The sequence below is a fragment of the Ceratotherium simum genome, chromosome 9 (assembly GCF_057802395.1).
Source record: "Ceratotherium simum simum isolate JZ-2026a chromosome 9, ASM5780239v1, whole genome shotgun sequence".
Taxonomy (NCBI): domain Eukaryota; kingdom Metazoa; phylum Chordata; class Mammalia; order Perissodactyla; family Rhinocerotidae; genus Ceratotherium; species Ceratotherium simum.
In genome coordinates this window covers 45,332,196-45,360,135 of record NC_141908.1, presented here as the reverse complement: position 1 = coordinate 45,360,135, position 27,940 = coordinate 45,332,196, and the positions used below count along the sequence as shown (strand labels likewise).

At 35.9% G+C, this 27,940-nt stretch overlaps 1 protein-coding gene across 2 annotated transcripts in view; it reads left to right on the top strand.

Annotated features, from left to right (window-relative positions):
• SLC38A11 (solute carrier family 38 member 11) overlaps positions 1 to 27,940 on the top strand; it is a 56,160-nt gene that overhangs the window by 10,000 nt on the left and 18,220 nt on the right. The window contains exons 4-7 of one of the 2 annotated variants that reach the window (XM_014786028.2): positions 3,851 to 3,985; positions 5,220 to 5,285; positions 9,100 to 9,206; positions 11,230 to 11,309. In XM_014786028.2, coding sequence (XP_014641514.2) covers positions 3,851 to 3,985; positions 5,220 to 5,285; positions 9,100 to 9,206; positions 11,230 to 11,309 — 388 coding nt within the window. The remainder of the gene's footprint in view (positions 1 to 3,850; positions 3,986 to 5,219; positions 5,286 to 9,099; positions 9,207 to 11,229; positions 11,310 to 27,940) is intronic. The other variant, XM_087434945.1, reaches the window with a different exon arrangement.

Here is a 27,940-nt window from a genome sequence, read left to right as displayed (position 1 = left end):
GCTTTCAGTCTTTTCACAGTTGAGTATGATGTTGGGTGTGGGTTTGTCATATATGGCCTTTATTATGTTGAGGTACTTTCCTTCTATACCCATGTTGTTGAGAGTTTTTATCATAAATGGATATTGGATCTTGTCCAGTGCTTTCTCTACATCTATTGAGATGATCATGTGATTTTTATTTCTCATTTTGTTAATATGGTATGTCACATTGATTGATTTGTGGATGTTGAACTATCCCTGTGTCCCTAGTATAAATCCCACTTAATGATGGTGTATGATCCTTTTGATAAATTGCTGTACTCAATTTGCCAATATTTTGTTGAGGATTTTTGCATCTATGTTTGTCAGTGATATTGGCCTATAATTTTCCTTCTTTGTGTTGTCCTTGTCTGGTTTTGGTATCAGGGCAAGGTTGACCTCATAGAACAGGTTAGGAAGCATTCCATCTTCTTCAATTTTTTGGAAGAGTTTGAGAAGGATAGGTATTAAATCTTCTTTGAATGTTTGGTAGAATTCTCCAGAGAAGCCATCTGGTCCTAGACTTTTGTTTTTTGGGAGGTTTTTGATTGCTGTTTCTATCTCTTTACTTGTGACCAGTCTATTCAGATTCTCTATTTCTTCTTGATGCAGTTTTGGGAAGTTGTATGTGTCTGAGAATTTGTCCGTTTCTTCTAGGTTATCCAATTTGTTGGCATATAGTTTTTCATAGTATTCTCTTATATTCTTTTGTGTTTAAGTGGTATCTGTTGTAATTTCTCCTCTTTCATTTCTGATTTTATTAATTTACACCTTCTGTCTTTTTTTCTTTGTGAGTCTGGCTAAGGGTTTGTCAATTTTGTTTATCTTCTCAAAGAACCAGCTCTTAGTTTCATTTATCCTTTCTATTGTTTTTTTTTAGTATCTATTTCATTTATTTCTGCTGTAATTTTTATTATTTCCCTCCTTTTGCTGACTTTGGGCTTTGTTTGTTTTTCTTTTTCTAGTTCTGTTAGGTGTAGTTTAGATTACTTATTTGACATTTTTGTTGTTTCTTGAAGTAGGCCTGTGTTGCTATACATTTCCCTCTTAGTACTGCTTTTGCTGCATCCTATTAGAGTTGGTATGTTGTGTTTTCATTTTCCTTTTTCTCCAGGTATTTTTTTATTTCTCCTTTGATTTCTTCATTGACCCAATGGTTGCTCAGTAGCATGTTCTTTAGTCTCCACATATTTCTGACTTTCCCAGCCTTTTTCTTATAGTTGATTTCTAGTTTCATAGCATTGTGGTCAGAAAAGATGCTTGATACAATTTCAATCTTCTTAAATTTATTGAGGCTTGCCTCATTTCCCAACATATGGTCTATCTTTGAGAATGTTCCACGTGCACTTGAGAAGAGTGTGTACTCTGCTGTTTTTACATACATTCTGCTCTATCCTAGCTTGTAAGGTTTCTGCTGAGAAATCCACTGAAAGCCTGATAGGGGTTCCTTTGTAGGTTATTTTCTTCTGCCTTGCTGCCCTTAATATTTTTTCTTTGTCCTTGACTTTTGCCAGTTTTAATATTATATGCCTCGGAGAAGGTATTTTTGCATTGACGTAATTAGGAGTTCTATTGACTTCATGTACTTGTAAGTCCAGTTCCTTCCCAAGGATTGGGGAGTTCTCAGCTGTTATTTCTTTGAACAAGTTCTTTGCTCCTTTGTCCCTCTCTTCTCCCTCTGGACTACCTATAATCCCTATAATCCCTATAATTCCTAATTGAGTCAGATATTTCTCGAAGAATTTCTTCATTTTTTTAAAAATCTTAGTTCTCTCTTCTCCCCCACCTGAAGCATTTCTATATTTCTATCCTCTAATTCACTAATTCTGTCCTCCATGATGTCAGCTCTATTTTTTATGGATTCTAGATTATTTTTTATCTCATTAATTGTATTCTTCATATCCAGAATTTCTGTTTTTGGTTTTTTTAGAGCTTCAATCTCTTTGGTGAAGTATTCCTTCTGCTCATTAATTTTATTCCTGAGCTCATTGAACTGTCTTCCTGAATTTTCTTGTAACTCATTGAGTTTCTTTGTGACAACTCTTTTGAATTCTCTGTCATTTAGATTGTAAATTTCTGTTACTTCAGGATTGGTTTCTGGAGACTTGTCATTTTCCTTCTGCTCTGAAATGTTACTATCATTCTTCATGGTGTTTGATGAATTGACCCTTTGCTGGAACATTTATGGTAGTATGAGGTTGCAGATTCCACCTGCCACCACTGGCAGGGGAGGAGCTGTGTTTCTGATCCCACCCCCATCTGCTGGAAGTTGTGCCAGTAGAGCTTCTCTGTTTGTGTGGGCTGGCCGCAGCCACTTGGTAGGTCACGCATGCGTGCACAGGCAGGGCCTCTGTGCTCTGCCGGCATATTGCTCTCATGCAAGTGGGCCTGCTGCACTCAGCAAGGGATTGGCTGAGCTGCTGCACTGTGCAGGAATGGCCCTTTCTTTCATGTGCAGGATGGCTCTGTGCTCACCGGCAGTTTGGTTGAGTGGCTGCGTTTGGTGAGCAGGCTCATTTGCAGAGGCTGAGCTGCTGCCACTCTGTGGGGAGTATTCCCATGGGCAAGGTGCTGTGGCATGGTGGGCACTCCCATGGGCTGGGCTACCACTCCAAAAGCATTCGCTTGTGGGCTGGGCTGCCCCCGCCTCCTCTTACAGTTGCGCTGACTGCTGTCTGAGGACCCACAACCCGGATCGCACCCTCTGGGAAGGGGAAGGGGTCCACTCACCTAGTTCCACTGCTTCCTGGGGATTCAGTACACCCACCTTCAGCTGTATAGCTGTGTGGATATCTCAGACATCCTGTTCTGCTGTGTAGGGAATCCTCTGCTCATTAATGAATGTTTGTTTAGTTGTAACTTAAAGGGGAGAAATAGAGGGAACAACTCACTCCGCCATGATATTGATGTCACCTCCCAGCACTTAGTTTTCATTGATGAACTTCTTGAAAGAAGTTTCAATGACATGGAAGGGAATCAAGGTGGAAACCATATTGCAATGATTTATATTTTCTTCTTTGTATTTTAATGCATTTCCACATTACTTAAATGATGAAAAAGAAATCACGTGTGATAGAAGCATGAGCAAGAGCAAAAAGAAAGCAAGAAGTACACCCTATGCATAGCTGTGTATCCAATATGACTGCAGCATTGTTCAGTAGGTATTCAGAGAACATTGAGTTAAATGAAAAAAAAGAGAGCAATATTAACTTTTAATTATATAATTTATATATTTTTTATCTTTAATTTCAACTCTAAAATTGGAACTTAACTCTCTAAAATGTAAATTTCAAAAGAAAAAAAAAATTCTTAGCATTCTCTCTTAACCATAATAACGTAAAATAAAATTACTAGTTGTACTTTGTTATATAACAAATGATTTGATTCTCCTAAATATATGTTTCTTCTGAATGCTTACAGCATTTTTCATTCTCAGTCTTCACACGTTGGATGCTTATGAAATATTTGATTACCTATATTCTGTTCCTTGGGCATTTGAGCCACATCCTGTTAATAGTCATTGCGTTGGTTAGGTTAGGAAAGTAAAATGGAAAACTGATGTTTTAACTCTAGTCTGCCTGCTCTCTTCTGTGCAGTTCGTTGCACAGATATAAGTATATTTGCATCTTGATTGAAAAATATATAACTGGAAACAGTACCATTTCATGAAAGGTAATGTTTTATGAAAAGAAAATAAGCCTTGTCATGCTAATTTACTGTAGCATTAAATTAAACTCTTCTTTAAAATTTCCCTTCTTCTTTAAGTCAAAACATGAAAAATCTTTGTATTAAATGTAATCTGACATTTGTTTAATTGTTATTTTTGCCACAGACTTTTCCCTGGTTTTATTGATAAAAGGAGGGACTCTCTCTGGAACAGACACTTACCAGTCTTTGGTCAATAAAACCTTCGGCTTTCCAGGGTATCTCCTCCTCTCAGTTCTACAGTTTTTGTATCCTTTTATAGGTAAGATGAGTGTGAAAATGAATATTGTAATTATTTGCATAAAAATACAGCCATTTATGAATAAAGTAGTTTTAGTGTTCATTAGTCATTCAAGAATACTAGCAGTTGAAATATTTTCCACATTAAATGTTTACATCTTTAGCCGTTTTTCCGTTATTTTCTGGTCCTTTTGGCTAGTTTTCTGACTATTACATTGAAACAAAATGAGGATGATTTTTATTAGGTTAATGCTTGTGCTTTCCTAGTTTGGTGAAAAATAGAATGATCTGGAACTAAAAGTGAATGAGAGGAATAATAGGTTTCTTCTAAGGCTGAAATATGTTTTTTTGAAAACCTAAGGATTTGTGGAAGCCATGTACAAGGCCAACATACTATTTAAAGTTTGTAGCATAATGGAGAAATTGTCACCTAGCACTTCTTAAATAAGTAAAATGTTAACATTCACCAACACCAAATTGACTTCATTTTTTTTTTTTTCATGCTAGGAAAGACGCACCCTGAGCTAACATCTATTGACAATCTTCCTCCCTCCTTTTTTTCTTTTTCCCTTCCCAAAGCCCCAGTACATAGTTGTATAATCTAGTTGTAAGTCCTTCTAGTTCTTCTATGTGAGCCAATGCCACAGCATGGCCACTGACAGACGAGTCACCAGCGTGGTTCTGTACCCAGTAACTGAACCTGGGCTGCTGAAGTGGAGCGTGCCAAGCACCAAACTTTAACCACTAGTCCATGAGGGCTGGGTCTGACTTCATTTTTTATATCAGTAATACAGAAGCTATTGTTCAAACCACTAGCTCCTTATGTCTCCACAGAAGGCTAAGAATATAATTTCCCAAAATCTTACTTTTTTCAAATGAGGGGGTATTTTGGAGCCTTCACAATTTTCTATTGTTGTTCCCTCATTTTGAGCAATACACGTGTTCCAGAAAAAGTGCTTGTAAACTGAACTTTAATAACAAAACAAATCGCATTTTAAATGACTACCGAAACTCACTATTATTAAAGATGTTCTGGAAAGAATCAATTTGTAAAGTGAAAATCTTTTTGCAGCACAAATTGATATTCTCCCGTAAATCTGTTATCTACTTGTTTCTAAAGTTGTACATATTCATAATCACAGTATATATTTAAAAGTTGTATTATGCCAATATTTAGGAAGTAATAACTGATGACTTTATTCAAGATGAAATATGTGATGGCTTGTTGGTGACTATTATTTTAATCATGTTTTTAGCTATGATAAGTTACAACATAATAACTGGAGATACTTTGAGCAAAGTTTTCCAAAGAATCCCAGGAGGTAAGTCAATATATTTATTTTATATAGTTATTCATAATGTGGTTCATAACAATTTAGAAGTAAAATATTTGCCCCTATGAACATTTCAAGCAGACCTTTTAAGCATGTGCCACAACCTCATTCCCTGTTCTTTCACCATATCATGGCTATTTGAATAATTCAGAGATCATGAGTCTTTTTGCTTTGAAGAGCATCTCATCCAAGCCACATAATCCCCGTTTCATAGTGACCTAACTCTATAGTTGTCATTCTAGTTGAAACTGATGCAAAAACACCTTTCCCCTTAGTGTTTGAATCCCTCATTCTAGAGACATACAAAATAAAACCTAAAACTAGAAATTACGCCTATTCCTCTCACAGGGTTTAGTGGAAACTGAAATCAGGGAGACTTGACCATCAAATCAGACCCACTACTTACTAGCTTGTGACCTTGAGAGGGTTAATGCCCTCTCTGAGTTATAGTCTCTTCATCTCTAAATTATGAATTAAAGTATCACCTGCTTTATAGAATTATGTGTGAAACAAAAAAGATACTACAGACAGTGCCTAGCATATAGTAAGCTTACCCAACACCGTTCGCTGTTATCTGCAGCTTCTGTCCTAGCCCTCAACCTCCAAATCAGGTTTTCATAAACTGAGATCATGTGAATGGATAGCATGCTAAGAAAAAATGAGCAGAATATAATACCATATATACAATATGATCTAAATTATGTAAATTTTCCATTTCCATAAATAAGTAGGGAAAAATATATTCACATGTAAACTGTGGTTACCTTATAATTGTGGGAATTTTTTGTTATTTTTCAGTTTTTCAAAGGAGCGTGCATTAATTTAGGGAAAAAACCCTTTTTCACTTCATTTTCTTATTTGAGAAGTAATTCATCTTTATTAGGAAAATATTAGGAAACACAGAGAAGCAAAATAGAGAAGATAGAACATACTCATAATGTCTTTCTCTTCAGACAACCAGGTAGGGATAGTCCTTCCAACAACTTCCTTCCTTCTTTTTTAATGTATACTGTCAGAGTTTTTAAGAATGCATGTACCTGCAGATATGCATATGAATAAGATAACACTATACGTCATGTTCTATAACGTGCTTCTTTCTCTTAGTAGTATATTAGGGACACATTCTCATATCATAACAGAGATCTATCCTATTTGCTTTACCGGCAGTTCGGTTTTCTGTATAGTATCTACTATACAGTGAGAGAGACCATAATTAAATTAATTTCCCCTGAAAGAAACATTTTGATCATTAATTTTTATTGATTTTTTATTTTACAAATAGTATATAAATATATACTCCTCATAAAAATAAAACATCATAGATAAGGCTAAAGTTCCCTTTGAAACCCCTTCCTAGTTATTAATTTTATAATCACCAAAAATGACTTTAAAAAAATAGGTCACATTGCTAAGAACACACTTTATTCTTATCACAGGTTATTCACCATTGTTGAATCTGATGTTTTATAATGTATGCCTTGTTTGTATATCTTGTAAAGCATAATATGATGCCAAAGTATTTTTAGAAGTAGATAAAATCCTTAGCAAAGGTGTATTTTTTGTCCTGAAATATATCACCGATGCCTTAGACTGGCAAGTGGGCAAATGCTTATACTTCTCTGCAGATAACCAAAGCCTTGGTTCTTGATATAAGTCAAAGTAATATTGTGTAAGAAGTAGTATGTTTAAATAATTTGCAATTTTTCAAAAATTTCAGTATTCAATTTTCTTGACTACTGTTTAAACATTTAAAATGCTTATTCAGGTAGATTTTTGTTGGAAGATTAGTAAAGGTAATAGACCTCATCATTAGATCATTAGTGAAAAATATCGTTGATGCTGAAGGAGGTCCTCAGCTATTAGGCTCCTACATGCTATTCATAGCAGACTATTTTGGCGTTTTTCTAGGCCTTAGAATTTTCCCAGTGAAGGAAATATATTTTCTACCAAACATATTTAGTAGAACAAACGGTTTGAAGATGTAAATAGAAACAGATATACAAATAATTTAGTTCATATTATGTTCACCAGAAATATGTAAATAGTTGAGTTCAGGGTTTTTGGAACTTGAACCTCCTGTTTTATTGTTCAGTTCACAACTATATGATGATTGCTTAGTTATGGCTGAGTTGAACAAATACCAATGATTAAGTATTCCATTGTAGTGTATGTGTGTGTGTGTAAAATTTATGCCGTTTTGAGATTCCTATCTTGGAACTTCCTTGTAAGTTAGTTTATTAGCCATATAAGAAAATTAGTCTCATTTTTTAAAGTGATAACTTTTTTTTAATCACACTCACTTATTTGACAGACTTGACTTCTACAGACTTTAAACTTTCCAAAAATTAATGCACAAAGACTTGGTAGGTACCATTGAGGACATTTCAAAAATATGGTAACATGATCTCTGAAGAAATTCAATATGAGCTAAAAATATTTAAACAATGACGTCTTCACTGGAATAGATATATAGCTCCTGAAGTGAATACTGTGATTAGCACAGATTTAAAAGTATATAAATGCTTGTAAGTATGTTTTGTTTTATGTTTACAAATTTTGGTTGTGTTTGATGATACACACACACACACACACACACAATTATTTGTTCATTCTGATAGCTAAGAGTCTGTGGTGTATACCAGATCTCAGCAGCTTCTCTATGACTTCTTCTGTATCCAACAAGTTGCTTCTGTCTACTTTCCTTCAGGGAAAACACTTCTTTCTCAACAAAAGGATAGAAATTTAGTGAATATTTTTATGTAAACCTTGATGTTTGAAATTTTGCTGAAGTTTTATTGTCCAAATCTCTCTGGGATACAGAAGTTTAAAAAATAAAACACATTGGGGCCGGCCTGGTGGCGTAGTGGTTGGGTTGGCGCACTCCAAGGTTCCCAGGTTCAGATCCTGGGCGCAGACCTATGCACTGCTTATCAAGCTGTGCTGTGGCAGGTGTCCCACATGTAAAGTAGAGGAAGATGGGCGTGAATGTTAGCCCAGGGCCAATCTTCCTCAGCAAAAAGAGGAGGACTGGCAATGGATGTTAGCTCAGAGCTAATCTTCCTCACAAAACAATACAAAACAAAACAAAACACCTCAGAGCCAGCCCTGATGGCCTAGTGGTTAAAGTTCCGGTGCACTCTGCTTCTATGGCCCGGGGTTCAGTTCCTGGGCATGGAACCACAGCACTCATCTGTCAGTAGCCATGCTGTGGGTGGTGGCTCACATAGAAGAACTAGAAGGACTTACAACTAGAATATACAATTGTGTACTGGGGCTTTGGGGAGGGAAAAAGAGGAAGATTGACAACAGATGTTAGCTTAGGGTGAATCTTTCTCAGCAAAAAAAAAAAAAGAAAAAAAACCATCTCAGAAAATGACCTGTCCTCGTGTAGCTTACTTTCTCAATGAAGGGTTTTGCCATTAGAGGGTTTTGGACAGGAAGTGACATAATGTTTTCACCTTTGGAGAGGATCTCTGTAGTTTCTAGATTAAGAGTATACTCTGAGAGGACAAAAGAAGGTAGAAGCAGGGAAACTGATTAGGAGGCTATTAAAATAATTTAAATGCAAAATATAAAATTATTTGAACTATAGGTTCATCCTTAAGTTATTTTTTATTTACATTTTTGTGAATTCTTTCTATTTTTACATGGTTTTATAGAATTTATTTACTCTTAAAATCTTTGTCATTTAGGTAGCATTTAATATTAAAGTCATTTTTATAATTAAATGTTTGGCTATTTACTTGTGTCGCTGGTGTGTTACTCATGCTATAAACACTTTCTAATATTTATTGTGTTTTAGTTGATCCTGAAAACGTATTTATTGGTCGCCACTTCATTATTGTGCTTTCCACGGTTGCCTTTACTCTGCCTTTGTCTTTGTACCGAGAAATAGCAAAGCTTGGAAAGGTAATTTTTACATTTTAATTAGGCACAGAAATGCTCTTTGTTACCTGCACTAATTTTGTCAAACTGCTGTCTATAGGACCAACTTCTTAATTACGATATTCATCTTTAGTTTCTTTTAGTTTACTTATAATTATGCTACACTCTAGTTGAATCTTTAGCTTATTTTGGGGAACCGATGAATAAATAGTTGATAAGTGTGAAGTAAATATGTCTTTTTTTTTCCTTTTTAAGGTAAATACTCTGATGTCAGCACACTTTAAATTTAGAAAATATAAAGAACTATAGTTAAACCAAGCCTAATTATTGAAAAAATGTTCTATAATTTTTTATAGATAGTAGTTAAAGCAATTTAAAATTGACTTTAAGAAGTAAGGATGAATCACTTCATTGCCTTAAAAAATTTTTTTTGTAAATTACAATGTCTATTGTGTTTATTTTTCATCCAGTGAATTTAAATGTCAATGTGTTGATTGATTAATTGTTGAGGATTTGGCAAATATTTATGATTCTTATTGCTGCAGAGAAATGCTGATTTCTTTCTAATGAAACCAACCGAATAATTGGTCAGCTCACCACATATGCTCATCTGCATAGATTAGCCTTTATCTGGCTGTATTTTATTTTCCTACTTTCAAGGAATGTTTGTATTTTACCCAAAATACTCTTGGTGCTGTATCTACATGATGCCAAGCATTCCAATAAAAAATTTTTTTGAAGTTATACATTTGGCATTTTTATATTCTATTTTTAAAAATCCAACACAGAATTTTACTTTTACTGTGATGTTTGATGTGTATCCACAGTGAAGAAGTCTCTCCTTCCAGGCAGAGCTGAGAGTGGAGATGGTATTCCAGCGTGTTTTGACCACTCTGCCTTCCTTCCCTAACATTCATCCAGAAATAAATGTGTATCAAAAGATGCTTTTTTGGGTGAATTATCTTAAATAGCCGAACTGTTTTCCATTTCACGTGTTCAATGTAGACATAAATGTTATGTTTTGAGAGCAGAAAGCAAGGCATTCATGAAAAAGAAAACTATTAATATTATATCATATTATTAATATGATACATTTTTTCCCTAAATGTCCCTTAGAAGTCTCATACTGAAATATCTAGATAAAACTCCCCAGTGAGCAAAGCAGGGTAATTAGGATCCCTGATCTGGAGTCAGACTGCTTGCATTTGAGTTCTCCTCTGCCGGTTTCTGGCTGTGTGACCTTGGGAATGTTACTTAATATCTCTGTTCCTTGGTAGATCAGAGGACTCATAATAGAACCTTCTTTCTAGTTAAAAGCTAACAACCCAGAAAACATAGTTGATGACAATCAAATGAAATAAAAGCAATTTTATATCGTATTTTTCTTATCAGAGAAAAAAAAGCCTAAAGTGAGCTTATCCATTAAAAAATTAAGAGCAGAAACAGAGATCTAATGTAATGAGTGCACAGAACACATACGCATACAGAGCAGTTAATATTTTAACCAGTTGAAATAGTGACAGAAGAGAAAGGAAGGAGCAAAGAAGACTTAGAAACACAGACCAAAGGGCAAAACCACATAGTGGGTTGGGTGGGTGTGGGAGGGGTTGTGTTGAAGGGAGAGGGTTAGATAAAGACAGAAGCAGAAGATCAAGTATAGATAGGAAAGCAGTGCAAGTCAACACTAAAATACGGCCTGAAGAAAAAAGAAAACATAATTTCACTTTTACTCGCATAAACTAAAATCACCAGTTTTGTAGTCTACACAGGAAGCTGCTAAAAGCGTTTAAAGCCATGTTGCAAGATTACAATAATAGTCATATGTGGTACTTGGTCTCCTATTTAGGGGGAAAAAACTAAGATTGTGATCTGATAAGAAGTTACATGCCTAAGATTATCAACACCAATTTATAAGAATAAACTACTAATGAATTATATATTAAAAAACTGTACATAAGTTTACTCAAGTAAAAAGAGAAATACCTAATATTTTCAATAAAATAATCTCTAGTCTAAACTGACAATATCTTTACATTTTCTTTTGCAGATCTCTCTTATTTCTACAGTTTTAACAACTCTGATTCTTGGAATTGTAATGGCAAGGGTAGTTTCACTGGGTCCGTACATGTAAGTTTTGTTGCTATATTAGTTGGTCTTCAATTTATAGCTTCACATAGATATTTATATGACATATTATAAATGCTGAAATATAAAGTGGTTATGGTACCAGAAACATCATTCATCTTTAGTATTTGACGAAATGAGAGCAAATAATTATATCTAAGTGGACATGCATTTTTCAGTTGGACCCTGCATGGCTGATGAGAGTAAACTGAGTTTACTTATTATTTTAACGGCCAGCCCTAAGAATTAGAACCGGGAAGGGATTGTGAATAGCGAGAAATAGGAACAAAGCAGAGCTCTCAGAAAGCAAAGTGGTAAATTGGGCAGAAATTTCTATATCTACCTCAGAGATGGATTTGTTCTTAAAGTTTCACCAGTCTAGGCTGAAATGAGAATAATAAACAAGATAGTGTATGTTTTTGTCCATTAAACAAAATGCAGTCACTTTGAAAACCACCCTTTATCCTCTCTACTAAGATTATACTCTTTAATTATTTTGTGTTAAAATGCCTTATCATTTGCAAACTGATGGTGATAGCTGATAGTGGTGTTTATTTGTTTTTAATGTTATTATCGAGCCAAAAAAATGGCGGCGACTTGGTAATGGTTCCCCAAATTTTAAAAATGTTACTTATCCAAGAAATTCAAAGTGTAGGTACTGCTGATCTAAACTACACAATTTTTATGCTTTGATTATAGAAGCGATTCACCAGGTAAGGACTGGGTAGTTTATATTCAGAGTCCCAAGATAATGCTGGAAGGAAACTAGCTTAAATTGGCTTTATACACAAAATTGGATTCCCACAATGCACAATAAATATTTGTTGAATAAATAATACATTATGCAGTTTCCATGAGACCTTAGATTCTATCCTAAATAAGAAAAAATAAAGTTAATTTAAGATGTAATGTCTAGCACAGTGCAAGGAACACATCAGGTCTTCAATGAATGTTATCTGTGAGAAAAAATGGAAACCTGGTGAATAGCTATAATTGGTAATGCTGTCCCCAAGATAACTTTTTTCCTGTTGACTAATTGTTGTTCTGCAAACTCACTTCATTTTTGACTGTATATGCTTGTTTCAGGCTTCTGAGTTTATCAGGAAAATACCAAAAATTATGCCTCAAATTTGTTTGGAAGGAAGTATGAAGTATGTAGTCTAGCAGCATTTGATATGGCCTTTTCTTTGAAAAAACAAACACCTTTTCAAAGGATTTAAATAAAAGGGAAAAGCATAAATATCTATAATGTTTATATTAATGTTCTCTTCAAATAACAAACTCAGTTCAAAGTTGTATTAGTCAGCTTGGGCTGCTGGAATAAAATATTATAGACTGGGTGGGGTAAACAACAGAAATCTATTTTCTTGTACTTCTGGAGGCTGCCGGCATGGTCGGGCTCTGGTGAGGGATCTCTTCCTGGCTTGCAGAAGGCTGCCTTCCTGCTGTGTCTTCCCACGGCAGGGAGTGAGAGAGACTGTACGCTCTTGGGTGTCTCTTCTTAAAAGGGCACCAATCCCATCAAGAGTGCCCTACCCTCATGACCTCATCTAAACCTAATTATCTCCCAAAGTCCCCCTCTCCAGATACCATCACACTGGGGGCTAGGGCTTCAACATAAGAATTTTGGGAGGGAACACAATTCAGTCCATAGCAATAGTGTTTTTGAAATGCACCTGATTCACTATAATATGGCCATTATTCTTTTATTTAGTAAACACTTATTGAATGCCTGTTGTTTCTAGCTATTTTGCTGTGCCCTGAGAGGAAAAGAGCCAAGAGGCTAAGTCAGCACCTGCTGCAAGTTGTTCACAATAAGTATGGAGAAGGGACTTATTTTAAAAACAAAAAAGAAAAAGAAATGACAGTATAGTAGGAGCAGTATAAAATAGAAGCATAAACAAGGGGCACTGGCAGTGCCAAAGCAAAGAGTGCTTAATAGTCTGTCTGAATCAGGGAGGGCTTCCTGCAGGAAGAAAAATATGATCTGGTGTTTTGAAAAATGAATCTGAATTTTTCCAGATAGATGAGAGGATAAAAGGCATTACAGGCCCAGGAAAGGTAAGCATAAAAGTGTACATTAAATTCTACTGACATTTATTTAGTGTCTCTTATATTGTTACTGTATTCAGCTCTGGTTTTCAAAAGCTGAATTCACAGCAACAAAAAGCTAGTAAGTATATTGAACAGAATACAAGAAATAATAATTTTTTTTAAATAGGAGTCTAATGTCAAAGATTTTTTTTTTTTTGCAGGGAAAGATTCTCCCTGAGCTAACATCTGCTGCCAATCTTCCTTTTTTTTCCTCTCCAAAGCCCCAGTGTTAGGTTGTATATCTTAGTTGTAAGTCCTTCCTGTTCTTCTATGTGAGCCGCTGCCACAGCATGGCAACTGACAGACAAGTGGTGTGGCTCCTCAACCGGGAAACAAACCTGGGCCGCTAGAGCAGTGAGAGTGCCAAACTTTAACCACTAGGCCCTCACAGCTGGCTCTACAAATAATTTTTGGTTCAAAATTTTGATTGTATATGACAACCGTTTTAACTGAAGCTTTTTTTTATGAAAAGTGATTCTAGGGAACAAATCATTAGGTTATAATAAAAGATCTTATAGATTTGGTAAATATAGTACTATGAGGCAATATTGAGAAAAAAAAGGTAGCTAAAAGTTGGAGATAAATAAATTAATCATTAATTGAGCCCCAGGAGAACAGTTTAGAGCAATGATTTTCAACTCTGGCTTCACATTAGAATCACCTTAGTAAATGACTTTAAAAAATACTGATGCTGGGGCTCCACCTGCAGAGATGTTGAGGGATTTGGTCTAGGGGCCAGGGAATTGGATTTATTATTTAACAGTTGGTGATTCTGTGAACAAGGATCTAGAGCCTCTTGGTTTAAGGAAATTAAAATCATAAGGACATGTTTTAATTTACTCATCGTTTCTAAAATTAGACCAGAGATTTTGTGTTATTTTAGTTGCTGTTGTGTCATTATTTTTCATGATTCATTCTCTACTTATTTTTTTCAGTGTCTTTTATATACAAAATGTTACATGAGATATTATCATGAATACAAAGAGAAATAAATTATCTCTGCTCTCAAGAGGCTCACAGCTTAGTGGGGAAGATAAGGCAATACAAATGACCATCATATAGGCAGTGTATCTTGATACAAAGGAAAGAGGAAGGAGAGGCCACTTCCTGGTGGCGTAAATGAATTGATTTTATGGCCAAAGGGCTATTTATTTCTGTTGCAAACAAAATATGGCCTGTATCTTTCTAACCTTCCTCTAGTGGTGATATCATATTTTTATCTGAGCCTTTGAAACTTCTCTAATAACAGGGATTATTTACTTAACTCTTTCAATATTTAGATGTTAAAGTGTGTTTTTTAATACTGTGCTGCCTTTTATTTCTGTTTGAATACTACTGCAAACAACTTCTGTTTGTCCAGATGTACAGTCAGGCTAATCAAATCTGATGTTCAGTGGTTGGCTTAGGAGCTAGTCAGGCAGGCTTCTTTCTGAAAATATGACAGCCATGAACACTTATAATCCATAAAACATGAGAAATTCAATACTCCGTGTGTGTTTTTCCTCATTTTGGGTTCAGATGAATGATCAGAAAAGCTGTACTTTTTCACAGGGGTTTTAAAGTGGTATTTGAAAAAGGTCTTTAAATCCACTATCAGAAAAAAGGAAGGTCTGTAATGGCTACTGGTATTGACCTTGTTACTATGGAAACACCTTTTTAGTGGCTGTGTTTTAAAAATAAAACACAAAATTCAATTTCCTTTTCCATAACTCATAAGGCCATAAATTCTGCTTTTTGATATGATTTCAAATATCTCACAGTCCAATGACTTTCACTTCTTTTTGGAAATAATATACAGTTTTATTGTATTTTCTAACCTTTTGCTTTCTAAAAACTGAGGTGGCAAGGCAATTTAATTGCTTTCCAGAAAGCCTGCTAGTATCAAAATGCAACAATACAGGTCTGCCATTTTTTTTTTTTCAAACTACAATGGGAAGCATTATCACTGTGAAAACTTTCATTCTGTGCTTTATTAATATTCAATTCTTTACCTTCAGGATGGAAATGATAGCATGCAGTTCAAATTCACAACTATTTTCTCTTCATATAACATCCCTTTTGCAGCATTTTAATCGATAGTATGGTGTTGCAAACGTACTTCTAAAAAGTGTATCTATACTTTCAACAGGTATTTATGCGTATAAAATGTGCCTTCCCCAAGGATGTCAACACATAATAGTTTCTTTACCCTTTATCCATTCTAACTCTGAAATTCTGCAATTTAATGCTGTACATAAAAAGAAACTAGAGGGGATTAAAGAAAGGATCATAAAAATGGGTAAAGAAAGAGGAATAGTGCATATTTGAAAAAGAGAATGATTAGTTCTGTCAAATACTAGCCACTGATTTTTTTTATGATGTATAAATTATTGCCCTTTTTGTTGCAAATGACAACAACCGTAGAACACTAACTGGGTTAAAGAGATTTTTTTTTTGCCTAACTGGCAAAGAGAATTTACCAACTCATATAACTGTAAAGTTCAAGGGTATTTCTGTTATTAGGTTTGGTTGGATTTAGGAGCTCAATCGAAGAAATCAGGCATAGTTTCTCTTTTTTCATCTCTTGACTTTGCTTCTTGTTTTGGCTCTAGTTTCTGAAAGGCTTACCCCTCATTGTGACAGGATGAGGCAGTCTCAGCCTACATCCATTCAAGTCCAAGTTTGTAAAAAGAGAAAGAGCTTTCTTTTAGGTTACCTCCAGCCTCACTTCCAGTATGAGTTCTTATGGACTCTAACAAGGACCCATGGTGATCCCAAACCCTATCATCATGGCTTGTGTTGAGTTGCTTATATTTAGGTTACATGCGTACCCTTGATGATGCTAAGGATAGGGTCAGCCCAGCTAAAGCAGGTGGACTGAGAGAAGAGGAAAGGGTGTTCCCAGGGGAAATGAACGCGATGATGCCAGGAGAAGAGAGAGTAGCCATTTCATGGTGCAAACTGCAGATGTCCACTTCAGGTGAAATGAGCTTACTGATAACCTTCAAGAGTTTCAATCAAATGATATGGGTGGAAGCCAGGTTAGAGAATTATGAAGTAAGTGAATGATAGGGAAGTTAATTTGGCGAATCTTCCCCTTCTTTTGTTTTTTAAGAGCATCAATGAATGAAAATAACATGATAAAACAGTAGCTTGAGGCAGTAAGAGCTGTAAAAAATACCTTTTTTACCATGGGAGATATTGAATATGTTATAGACCAAGCCAAAAGATGGAGCCAAAGTCCCCCAGGAGATCTTGACAAGTTGGAATTTATGACATAGAGTAAGTAACCCTTGGAGAGGAACTGGGATACTTCTTCCTCTTGAAATGATAAGATAAGACTATGGAGAGTAAAATATGGATAGATTCTGAAGACCAGTGAAGGGAATTTGAGTGTTCATGCCCAATAGCCTCTATTTTTTCAGAGACGAGATTACTATCTGAGAATGTGGTAGACAGCGGTATGCTCAGAACCCAAATATTTTAGTTGGTTAAATTTGGAAATTTCACCATAGGAAGAAGGGATCTACACATAGAAATAAAATAATCATGCTATATGTTAAATTATCTTTATTTACCTTTTATGTGTTTTCTTGTATTTTATGTCTGTCCCACCGTATTGTAAGCTCCATGAGAATAGGGATCACATTTGCTTTTTTCACACTGTAAACCCATTACTTGGCACAGTGCCTAACCCAGAATTAGAATTCAGCAAAGAACTGTTGAATGATCAGTTGAATAAATGAATGAATCCATGTGCCTTCGGGTTTTAGTTGATTCAACTTGGAGATTAACTGACCAAAACTTGGAAGTAATGAGACAATAAAAATAATCTTGAGACAAAAATTTTATGCAAAAATATTCCGTGACAAGGAAAATTTTCCTAAGACTACTTCCATGCCAGCACAATTTGCTGGCTCATTTGCTAAAATACCATTTGACTCCAAGTTCTGCAGCACTATTAGAGCTAGTAGTAAGTTTTACCAGATAGATTGCCTACATGAAGCAACAAATAGAACTGTCATTTGACTTGGTCTACATGAAAATAGGAAAAACAGCTGCAAGACAATATATTCTCAGAGAAGATTAGTCCAGTCGCTGTGTTAGCGGAGCTGAGGAACAGCCTAGGCTACTGAGTGTTAGGGGCTCATTCCACTCATTACCCATTATTTTTATAAATGGCTGCCTCAGTAAGGTTTGCCACTTGTCTGTTATTTCCAAGTAGAAGCCAAACTGGTCTCTAGTGTAGATTCACAACTAAAGAGCAAAGATAGAGTGGCCTGTTCTTTCAGCCAACAAGCATTTATTAAATGTCTAGCTGGTGCCAGTAAATCTTCTAGATATTGGGACTGCAAAGATGAAGAAAGCACGGTCCCTAACCTCAGATATCTATAGTTTGTGGAAGGGGAAAAATAGACATTTAAAAGACAATCTCAACATAATATTTAATAGAATTACGGAAAAGTGCCATGGAAACAGAGGAAGAACCCTTTGCCCAACCTGGGAAGGCAGGTGATATTTCAAGATAAAACAATATGTGATCTGCTGCTTGAAAAAATGTACTGGCATTAGTTGGGTCAAAGGGAAAGGGAGGAGAAATTGGAAGCTATTGTTAGGAAAAGTGTGTGAGGCCCAGAGGTGTGATGCATATAACGGCAGAAGCACTTCAAGGCTCTAACATCAGGAGGGACTTGGAGAGGAGGGTCACCGCCATAGGTTAGGGGAACTATCAAATAAAAGTAAAGGTGCTTCCTTTGAGAATTTTCTCAAAAACGCTATCTTGCTTTTATGTTGCTCCTCAAATATATATTTTATCATAGTTTTAACAATGGTTATGTCTCCATATTATCCCTTTTGAAAAACTGCTGAAGATGCTGCTTTCCGAATCCACTGACCCCTATTCTCCCATCACCACCACCTATGTAGCTTCTGTGTTTAGGAAGTAACTAGAGTTTTGGTTATTCTGAGCTGAAAGTTTGGCTAGGGTGTACAAAGCCATGGTCCTAGAGAGGTTGGCAGAGACCAGCATGAAAGGAAGGCTTTGTGTCATAGTGCTAAGAAACTTGGATTTGTTCTCTAGTTGATGGGGCACTGAAAGTTCTTCAGCAGGAGAGTAACCAGAGCAAGTCTCCATTTCAATTGGAGTTCTCTTACAGCAGAGGCGAGGTGAGGATAGATTGCAGGTGTGAAGACTTGGAAGGAGGCTATCTACAGCAAGCATCCAGGCTAAAGACAACTAGAACAGTATGAAGGCAAGGCTGGTAGAAGGAAGAGGAGCAAAAGGGAAGAGTGATGCCAAGGTCTCCAGCTTGTACAACCAGGCTGGTGGGTGGTCCAGAACTCACCACCAAAAGAAGAAAATGGAAGATTCCATTCAGTCAATTAGCATTTACTACATGCTTACTGGGTCAGTCACTTTTCTAGGTATTGGGGCTGTGAAGACCAGTATAGAACAATCCCTTTCTGCAGGTCTCTTAAAACTTATTGAGGGCAGGGTGGGGTGGATAAACATATAAAAGATAACCTCAATAGATTATTTAATAGCATTATGAGCAGGGTACTATGGAAATATAGAGAAAGGACCCCAGCTTCTTTTAAGTTAACCAGGATAGGAGAGGAAGCAGATCTGGGGAAAACATAATAAGTTTTTAATAATTTAATATCTTGATTTTGAGTAACACTTGGGGTGGGGAGAGAGGAAGAAGGAGGAGGAGAAGTCACCCAGAGTTTTGGAAATGCAAGTCTGGAGTTTAGGGAGAGTATGGTATGGGAGAGATTGTATAGGGACAGCGTGTAATGTGAGGAGAGGTGAAATCCAAGGAGAACTCAATGGAAAATAATTATCTGGAGCTCATATATGAAACTACATTTATTTTAATATAAATACATTATATTTTAATTGTTTTGTGGAAAACACAGTAGAGAACCAAAACACCACCCATAGTTCTAACAAGTTTTCATTATATTAAAAAGTGAAATCCTGCCCCCTCCCATCCATTCCCTGCCTTTTCAAAACACCAATTTTTAAAGAGTTGACAGAGGAATTGGAGTTAATAGTAGGGAGAAATAAGTAGGTAATAGAATAAAGATCAAAGGAGTTTGTTGTCCCAAATGGCAAAAAGGAAATATTTGTAACATTTATGTGCCAAGCTGTGCGAGGTTTTTATATGATTCATATGAAAAATCAAAATTACATTTTGGCCAAAAAAAGCAGCACAAATTTTTATGTAAATTTTAACTCAAAGTCAGCTTTGTTTAAAATTTGTGTTTAAAGAAAAAGAGATCAGTTTTGATGTTTAGAGTGATTCCCAAGAAGAATTTTCCTGAACAGCTTTATATGTTCACATAAACCCACAATTGTCAATAGAAGAGAATCAGAAGAAAAGTGAGCTGAGAGTGAGGAAGTGGCAGGGAGCTGTCAGCTGATGCCTGAGCTGAGGAAGTGGGCAGATCTACGTATGTCATTAATAGCTTGTGATGTGACAGGAAACGTGGAGCCTTTATGCGCCAGCTGGAGCACTTAACTCTCGGATGTGTCTGGGTGAAGAGGTGAATATGTAAAGCTCTCTTAACAAAAACACAGGCTCTGTCAAGATTGTATGATTTGGAAGGTGCCTGTATTTAGCCAAAAGGAGTTTGGACAGGTTCCACAAAGAAGTGTGATGTATTTGATCCTCCTGATCGGAGGTCTGATGTTCTGGGGATCAGAAGCAATCCCCCTGACGCTTGTTTTCATAAGTCTGTGAAGAATGGAGCTCTATTTGATAGGACTTGCTTCCTATTGCTTTGCCTTGTTAACTACTTGGCTGTTGTAAAGATAAGGAGGAGTATATCTTTCAAAATAGGATGAAATGCCTGAATCCAAGAATCCAAACTGAGATTATTTTGCAAAATGAGTGTAACTCCCCAAAACCTCCCCACTTCCACCCCACACACAGAGAGAAAAGGTTTCTAGAAAGAATTTAACTAAGCATCTGTCTGATTTTTTTAGAGGAAGGGAAGCAGTCATTCTTTTAAGAGTATTTGGAGCCAGCCTTGATAGCCTAGTGGTTCAAGTTCGGTGCTCTCACCGCTTCGGCAGCCGAGGTTCAGTTCCCGGATGCAGAACCACATCGCCCATCTGTCAGTAGCCATGCCGTGGTGGTGGCTCACATAGAAGAACTAGAAGGACTTACAGCTAGAATATACAACTATGTACTGGGGCTTTGGGGAGAGAAAAAAAAAAAGAAAAGAGGAATATTGGGAACAGATGTTAGCTCAGGGCAAATCTTTCCCAGCAAAAAAAAAAGAAAAAAGTATTTGCCATACCAAGAGTGCAAACTGCTATAAGCCAGTCTCTATTTTTGTTAGCATTAAAATATATTAAAACATTTGAAGCATTCATTGCTCCTTAAATGATCGGAAACTTATAGGAAACCTCCATTATGTTGCCATGAGCTATTTGAAGCTTTGTAAGACATTTTAAAGGATCCTGCTTCTTCCCAATATTGCCTTCATTTGGATTTATTTTTTCTCAAAAGAATACATTCACATATTTTTCAAAACCAAATATTACAAGTGACTTTTAAGGAAATAGAGCAGCCTCCCACCAAATCCTTTCCTGTTTCAGTTTTCCTATTTTCAGTCTTTTGGCATTTACATCTTTCCTTCCAGGTAATATGGAATTGTAACTATTTTTGGTTTCTAACTGTTGTCTTATCATGTGGTAGATAAGGATTTAGCCCTCTCAAATTATCTTTCTTCTTCTACCATATCATAATATGTGGAGATATAACACAACTTCTAAAATTAAATAGTTATATTTCTCTTCTTGTACACTTTTTTTCCTAGAATTAATACTTGCTTTTGGTTTTATTTTTAACTGTATTTAGCTGGATGTTCAGTTTAGCTTTTTTTATTTTATTATTTTTGTGTGTGTGTGAGGAAGATCAGCCTGGTGCTAACATCTGCCAATCCTCCTTTTTTTTTTGCTGAGGAAGACTGGCCCTGGGCTAACATCTGTGCCCATCTTCCTCCACTTTATATGGGATGCTGCCACAGCATGGCTTGCCAAGCGGTGTGTCGGTGCGTGCCTGGGATCCGAACCAGTGAACCCTGGGCCACTGTGGCAGAGCGCACACACTTAACTGCTTGCACCGCCGGGCTGGCCCCCTCAGTTTAGCTTTTTTATTAAGACTTTATTTTTCTAGAGCAGTTTCAGGTTCACAGCAAGGTTGAGAGGAACATACAGAGATTTCCCATATACCTGCTACCTGCACACATGCATAGCCTTGCCCATTGTCAACATCCCCACCACAGTGGTAACACAGGTTACAGTTGATGAACCTAGATTAGTACATCATCATCACCCAAGGTCCACAGTATACATTAGAGGTCACTCTTGGTGTTGTACATTCTGTGGGTTTAGACAAATGTGTAAACATATATCCATCATTATGTTATCATGCAGAGTATTTTCACTGCCCTAAAAATTCTCTGTGCTCTGCCTATTCATCCCTCTCCCCCACCCTCAACCCCTGACAACCACTGATCTTTTTACTGTCTCCAAGTTTTGCCTTTTCCAGAATGAAATATAGTTAGAATCATACAGTATGAAGCCTTTCAGATTGGCTTCTTGCACTTCATAATATGCATCTAAGTTTCCTCCATGTCTTTTCACAGCTTGATAGCTCATTTCTTTTTAGCACTTAATAATATTCCATTGTCTAGCTGTACTGGTTTTATTCATCCATTCACCTACTGAAGAACATCTTGGTTGCATCCAAGTTTTGGCAATTATGAATAAAGCTGCTATAAACATCTATGTGCAGGTTTTCAAATCTCTGGGGTAAAAACCAAGGAGTGTGATTGCTGGATCATATGGTAAGAGTATGTTTAGTTTTGTAAGGAACTGCCAAAGTCTCTTCCAAAATGACTATACCATTTTGCGTTCCCACCAGCAATGAGTTAGAGTTCCTGTTGCTCCACATCCTTGTCAGCATTTGGTGGTGTCAGTGTTCTGGACTTTGCCTGTTTGAATGGGTGTGTAGTGATATCTCATTGTTGTTTTAATTTGCATTTCCCTGGTGACATATGATGTGGAGTGTCTTTTCATAAGCTCATTTCTCTCAGTATATCTTCTATGATGAGGTGTCTCTTAGGTGTCATTGGGTCTTTGGCCCATTTTTAATTGAGTTGTTTGTGTTCTTATCTTAATTGAGTCGTGTTGAGTTTTAAGTGTTCTTTGTATATTTTAGATGAAAGTCCTTCATGAGTTGTGTCTTTCGCAAATATTTTCTCCTAGTTTAGCTTTTGATTTTGATCATTTTTGTTACTCCTTTTCCAAATGCTCAAATGGGTAAGGTAATTTATCAATCTTATTATTTTTCCTGGAGACCCCCTTCCCAGAGCCTTCTGTATTCTTGCTCCTTTCTGGATGGATTGATTTCTCAGTTTGCTGTCCCACTATCATTCTAGGACTTCCTTTACCTCTTTTTAGATACCTTATATCCAGGATTGTAGATATTTTATTTTTCTTTATTTTCTATTTTTGCTGGAGCATCCTGAGTAGCTTTCTGGTGTCTCTGAGTCCTGCACACACAAGGGTTTAACAAAGTGAAATAAGCTCTTTCACATCCTTAGCTTCTTCTACGTGGTAGTAACTTCTCCATTCTCAGCAGTTACCATATAAGCATCTGCTTTCCTTTTCCCAAAATGTCTTCTCCACTGATGTCTCTTCTTCCACTATCCCCTCCCCTGTGGACTTATCCCCTGTTTAAATTCCTTTAGCAGCATTCTAGTGAGGTCTGAGGAGAGAAAGAAGATAAATTTATGTGTCCCATCTACCATGTTTAATTGGATGTCCAAGTTTAACTTTTGGTTATTAATTTGCCTATAGATTTAAGTAAATTCAAACATTTCATTTAAAATATATTTTCCTCCTTGGAGAAGTTATTTTGTTGTTTGTGGGGCTTGCACTATGCCATGAAGGAAAGCAGACTTAGTGTACTAGAAGAGGATGGTTAGAAAATTCTCTCAAAATTTATCCAATTACTAGATTATCTAGTCCTCTTCTTTACCTTAGTTTACAGCCATTATTACTCTCTACTTGATCGAGAAATTAGGAAAGAAAAGGAAGAACAAACACTATCTGTATTAGCACCTAATTGAAAGCTTTGGGAAGACATATCTGTGAAAAGCAATGGCTAGAATAAGATTGTATCTTGTTTTGCTAGATATTTCTTTATTTAGCACCCAAAATCGGGAATTGATTACTTCTGCCTGTTATTTATGCATTCAGTGAAAGTTGCTGTGTCTTCAATTTGTTAAAAATCATGAAAGATTAATTTCCCATTGTTTCCAAAGACCGTTAAACACACGCACACACACACATACACACACCTAAAGATTTTATAATATGTGCAAGGCCATTTCACTTATTAAAACAAAGTTCAGGACCTCGAAATTATTCCTGAAAGTGAAACTCTAAGTTTCCTGATCAATTAGGCTAGCCTCTGTCTCTCTATAAGAAGGTAGTGTTAAGTGTTCAAGAAATGAACTTAAATGTCACTATACTTATATTTTATCAATGTCAATGATAAAATATAAATATATTCTTTCATAATATTTCCCTGTGGTGAAATACAAAAGGAAGAAATTTTATCTTTGAGATACCCTTTCTATAATCAGAAAATTATATAAGAAAAAATAACAAGAATAACCCTTAATTTGTGTATGCATGTGTGTGTGTGTGTAGATAGAAGCTTAAAAATGTAAAGGATAATTTTATACTTTTATTTTTCAAGTGATTAGTCTAAGATGTTATCCAGTGATTAAATAATCAGGCAATTTGCCTCTCTATCCACTTTCGGTGTCAAATATCTTAAGGTTTATTGAGTGCCCTGTTTTATTCAAATGTTTAATTATCTTCCACTGGTGGTAGTCTCCACACCACTGTAGCAAAATTTATCATAGCACCACAGAGCTACAGTTTAGCTGGGGAGACTGATGCCTGGGCTAAGATATAAATCCTGGAGTGAAGTAAGCTCCAAATACCCTGAGATTGTCTAAAATGGCTTTATGCAGCTGAAAGTTGCACCAATTTGGCAAACCCAATTGTGCAGAAAATTGTACGGGATATGATGTATGGGATAGAATACTGAATATTTACTGTGACTATCCAAAACATAAATGAGCCATTTCATCGTTTTCATCATATCAACCAAATGGCTGCCCGTTTGGTTGCATGTGTGTCTATTATCAGGATTAATCATTCATTTATTTTAAATAAGATAGCTTGTCTTCCCCAAGGTCCCTTCATTCTCTAAAAGAATATGAATACCATGATGAAGATTGCATTTCGTGTACTTCCAAGTCCTTACACCCACACTAACACATGTATTGTTACTTTAATGATAACATAAGAAAAAGGAGAAAGGGTGGAAGGAAGTTTCATCTAACATTGATTATCCACTGTATACCTCACCCTTTCATTCATTTTCTCATTTAACCTTTATGTCAGATATGTGAAGTAGAATTATTAATATTGTCTCTGCTCTTCAGCAGAGAAAACTGAGACCAGTGTCATTAAGTAATGTGCCCAAAGTCACTCTGGGCACGGTCTAGTATATCATAAAGTTAAGATTTAAATCCAAGTCTGTCTAACCATGAAGCCCATATTTTTTCCCATTATAGCTTGCTGTTTTCTATATGGTTTTTCTTAGTCAAAAGAAAGGTTGTCCTTCACAATGGAAATTAAGTTCTTTATTGTTCTAGTTATCCTTTATTGATAATATTAACCATGGTTTGATCTGTAGCCAGCAAATAATCACATTAAATGAAAGAAGCAGGTAGAAGCCAAATGGGGGTAAAGAGCTGTCCATTCATCAGCAGGTAGCGTGAACACTTGCTGAAGAGATGCTGTTGACTGCAGTGGACTAATTTCGGAACTATTGGCTTCCATTGCGGACTCTAGACACACACCAATAAATGCGGTTGGTTTCCGTTCCTCAGGGAAATTAACTTGGACAGCAGCAACAGAAGAATCTAAATCAAAAAGAAATTGGAGGGCCAGCTCGGTGGCTTAGCGGTTAAGTGCGTGCGCTCCGCTACTGGCGGCCCGGGTTCGGATCCCGGGCGTGTACCGACACACCACCTCTCTGGCCATGCTGAGGCTGCGTCCCACATACAGCAACTGGAAGGATGTGCAGCTGTGACATGCAACTGTCTACTGGGGCTTTGAGGCAAAAAATAAATAAAATAAAAATTATAAAAAAAAAAAAGAAATTGGAGAGTAGTTCTTACTTTGGGGTTTCTTCAGAAGAAAGCTCACCTCACTTTGTACAATAGAAATACTTCTGAAGAGTTGTATGTTAATTAATATGTTTGAATTTGAATAATCATTTGAAAGCCATTCCCTGTTTACAGGTAACTTATTGTAAATTACTCTTTAAAATAAAAAGAAAAAGGAAAGTGCCCATCTCATATTAATCATTTTGTAATAACAAATTAAGTTTTTAGTTGATTCATATTTAATAATATTTCAATATGACCACTAGTTACTGTGTTTTTCCCCTATGTCTCTATTCATAATGACAATTTTGATTTGTTTCTCCCAGTTTGTTGTTTTTTGCTTTTTTTTCCTAATTCTCGAATAGCTTTGATTCTCTATAAGTTAATAAATTATTCTTATTGTTTATTGTTATACTCAACTCCTACATTCTTCTACTTGCCTCTCAGAAAATTCAAGTGGCAAATAATAGCTGAAACTTATGACATAAGCTACACTACAAGAAAAATTAAACCTCTTTAAGTAATTTCTTTAACTCTTTTAGACCATTAGAAGATAATTAGGTTTTCTGAAACAAAAATTACCTACACGACTCCATTTAGATCTGTGTTGTCTAATACAGTAGCAACTAGCCACATGTGACTATTCAAATTAGATAAAATTAAATAAAATTAAAAATTAATTCCTCAGTCACACTAGCCATAATTTTTTTTTAATAGTGACTTTTTTTTTTTTTTAGAGAGAGACATTAAGATTTTATTTATTTATTTTTCCCCCCAAAGCCCCAGTAGATAGTTGTATGTCACAGCTGCACATCCTTCCAGTTGCTGTATGTGGGACACGGCCTCAGCATGGCCGGAGAAGTGGTGCGTCGGTGCGCGCCCGGGATCCGAACCCGGGCCACCAGTAGCGGAGCGCATGCACTTAACCGCTAAGCCACGGGGCCGGCCCTACACTAGCCATAATTTTAAATGCTCAATAGCCACATGTGGCTAGTGGTAACCATATTGGCCAGCACAGAGATAGAACATTTACATCAGCATGGAAAGCTGTTGTACAGGGCTCTTCTAGATTATGATATAGAATATAAACCAAAACATTTATTTGTCTTTTTCTCTGCAGTATCCACAGTGATTATAACAGTGATTGCCTCATCAGTAGTACTCAGCAAATATTTGTTGAAAATTGAATAAATTAAGGGACTGGAAAGCAGGAAGAATGTAGTTTCAGTTATAGAATATTTATGGAAAATCAAGGTTAAAAATTAAGTTTAGATACAGAAAGGTTTTATGTAGAAAATATTGTATAATTATATAAATTTCAGGAAGCAGTAAATTGGGCTAGAACTTTTCGAAATAAGTTTCTATATTTGGTTCCAATCTTTATTAGCAATAGGCTATCATATTTAAAAGTTGATTTATTTGTCTTTTCCTAGAGGTAACTATTATTCTTAAGTTGAATTCATTTCTCTTTCCCAGAGGTAACTATTATCTTTAAGTTGGTTTGAATCATTCCTATTTATGCTTTTATACTTATGCTATGCATTTATATATTGACAACAATGTGTAGCATTGGTCAGTATGTTGGTAAAATATACATAAATAATCACTATGGTAAAAAAATGTACATTCCCTTCTATGACTCACTATTTTTCCTTAATATTGTATTCTATATATTTCCATTTTGATACAGTTAGCAGTGAGCGACTCTTTTTAATTGCTCCATAGCACACAATCTTATGATTGTGCTATATTTTAGTTATGGATTTATTTATCAATTCTATTGCTGGACATTGAGGTTGTTTCCAGTTTGGCTGATATAAACAATGCAGCAGTGAATATCCTTCTCCATATCCCCGCGTGCACATGAGCACTTCCCTAGTCTAGATTATATACATAGAAATGTAATTGTTTGCTTTCGAGCTTTGAGTACCTTCAATTTTACTAGATATTACCAAATTCTTCTCATAAATGTTTTACAGTTCACAGTTCCCTCCATAATAATTGCCAGTGTTCTTTCCCAGCAATTTATCAACTTTGCTATTATTTAATTAGATATAAAATGCTCTTTTTTTATAGATTTCATTTGAGTTTCTCTAATTATTAAGGAAAGTGAGCAACTTGTAGCATATTTATTGTACATTCTCATTTCCTTTTCTATTAGTTGACTGTTGTTTATTGCTCATTGGAAATTTTTTTCTAATTGATTTGCAGGAGCATTTAATATACACTGAATAGTAACCTTTTCTTGGTTATATGCATGACAAATCTCATCTCCCAGTTTTTAGCTTTTC